At 67.8% G+C, this 2271-nt stretch overlaps 1 protein-coding gene across 1 annotated transcript; it reads left to right on the top strand.

The window, feature by feature from the left end:
• Positions 1 to 1174: 1174 nt before the first annotated feature.
• MNEG_16460 (Importin subunit beta-1) lies at positions 1175 to 2153 on the top strand (the record flags this gene model as incomplete). Its single annotated transcript, XM_014035070.1, has 3 exons — positions 1175 to 1387; positions 1702 to 1968; positions 2043 to 2153. Coding segments are annotated over 3 exons (591 nt in total), but the record flags the coding sequence as incomplete, so codon positions are not given.
• Positions 2154 to 2271: the final 118 nt, after the last annotated feature.

The following is a 2271-nucleotide window of genomic DNA, read 5'->3' as shown; positions in this document are numbered from 1 at the left end:
GTCCACGGCGGCAGCTCCCCCCACATCCACGCGTATGAGGCCATCAACGAGCTGGTGCGCACGGCCCGGGGTTCCTGGTGTCTGGGGGGTTGGGTGTTCGGGGGTACGGGTGGGGACGCTTGTTCTGCGGGACGACTGGATTCGATCGTGTGTTGTGTATGTGACTCTCTTTTGAAGGCAGGCGTGCATGTGTGTGCATGTGTGTGTGTGTGTGTGTGTGTGAGTGTGTGTATGTGTGTCTGTTGCCCTGCGTTCAGCAGCATGGGCCCGGCGGCAGCCGTCGCCAAGACAGCACCAGCTGTACGCAACTGGTGCGGCCGAACCAACGCGCGGACGCGCGCGCCCATCGCCCGCAGGTGCGCGCGGCGGCGGCGGACACGCTGGACACTGTGAGCCATCTCATCCCCGTGTTTTTGAACGACATTGCACAGGTGAGCGCCTAAAGCAGGCCCGCCACCTCACCGGGGCGCCGCTCCCTTGAGTGCGCTCGCAGCCCTGGACCCTGCGCGCCGCCCTGCGCTTGCGGCGCCGCCGCGGGACGCATGCCGGCGCCGAGCACGGCGGCGGCTTGTCGCCGCTCAGCTGCCCCCCAGCCGTCCCACATGCGACGCCTTTCCGGCCCGAGGCACTCTCCCGCCCGCCGAAACCCTGGGCTTCTCGGCCACAGTCGACGCCGCTTGTTGCAACAACGCCCCGCCCCGTTGCCACTCACCCATCCAAACTTGACAGACGTTCTCTATGGCGGCGGCCACCCCGGAACAGCGGGAGAGGCAGGCGGAGCTGCAGGGGCTGCTCTGCGGCGTGGTGCAGGTGAGGGGGCCGCCCCGGCGGGCGGCCGGGGTGCGGCCGTCGCATCGTCAGTGGAACATATGCTACCAAGCACAGGCCAAAAATAAATAACTTTGGGCTGCCTTTGCAACACCAGGCTACTGTACACAAGGAAGCTGGGCCCTGCCAAAGCCCCACAGCCCCAAACCGCCGCGACGGTCCCCAACCGTCTCTTCCACACCAATGTGCATGCATGTGTGCTTCAACGAAGGCGTGCGTGCGTTCGTGCTCAACATGCCGCACAACCCCCCTCACCCCACACGCATGCAAACCAAAGACGCTCTGCACGCGGCTGGCCAAGGAGGACAGCGGCAAGGCCGCGCTGCTGCAGTACGCTGACTCAGCGATGGAGGCGCTGCTGCGCGTGCTGGCCTGCCCGCGCTCGGCCGGCGGCGCGGCGGCGGCGGCGGCGGGCGCGGGCGCGGCGGCGGGCGTGCACGAGGAAGCGATGCAGGCGGTCGGGGCGGTGGCGCTGGGGGTGGGGCGGCAGTTTGGGAAGTACATGCCGTCGTTCTATCCGTACCTGAAGGCCGGCCTGATCAACCACCAGGAGTGGCAGGTGGGGTGTGCGGGGTTCGGCGAGCAGGGTCTGGTTCTGAGAACAAGGGACGGTTGGGCGGGCGGCGGGCGGGCAGCGGCTTTTTGCAATTGAGTTTGGCGGGGTGGTCGGAGGGGAAAAGAGGGAGGTTTTGAGCCCGCGCGTCTCCGGGCGGCAGCTGCCGCCGTCGCGCAGCCTTCCAGCCAGGTGGCAGCGGCCGCAGCGCGCGCGGGCACCCCCCAGGCGGATGCCTCGCGCCCGCGACGCCCATCACACACGCCCCTGGCTGACCTTGACTGATCTTGATTCGCGTTGACCGACCTTGACCGGGCCAGGTGTGCCTGACCACCGTGGGCGTCCTGACCGACGTGTGCGACGCCGTGGGGGACGAGCTGGCGCCGTACGGCGACGAGGTCGTCGGCATGCTCATCCACAACCTCGGCAGCAACGACGTCCACCGCAGCATCAAGCCGCAGGCGCGCGCCACCCCCGCGTGCCCGCGCACGCGCCTCCGCCTCGGCCCCGGGCCCTCCATCCGCCCCGCGGCGTGCGGATCGCGGGGAGGGGCGGCGGGCCTCCTGGCAGCGTCTGCTGAGGAAGCCGTCAGCGTACCATCACCTGTCATCACCCGACAGTTCCCGCCCGTTGCCCTCCTCTCAATGCGCCTGTCCCCCAGATCTTGTCGACGTTTGGTGATCTGGCGTTGACCCTGGGCGCCGGCTTTGACAAGTACGTGGACGCCGTGAGGCGCATGCTGCAGCAGGCCATGCAGCTCAGCGTGGCCCAGGTGCGTTTGTGGATGCATGTACGCGCGTGTGCGTGTGTTTGTGTGTATAAACAGCGCGTGAGTGTGTGTGTGTGTGCATGTGTGTGTGTGTGTGCATGTGTGTGTGTCTGTGTGTGCA

This window comes from Monoraphidium neglectum (genome assembly GCF_000611645.1).
Source record: "Monoraphidium neglectum strain SAG 48.87 unplaced genomic scaffold scaffold06392, whole genome shotgun sequence".
Lineage (NCBI taxonomy): Eukaryota > Viridiplantae > Chlorophyta > Chlorophyceae > Sphaeropleales > Selenastraceae > Monoraphidium > Monoraphidium neglectum.
The sequence above is the reverse complement of the archived record's forward strand: the minus strand, read 5'-3'. Positions and strand labels throughout refer to the sequence as shown.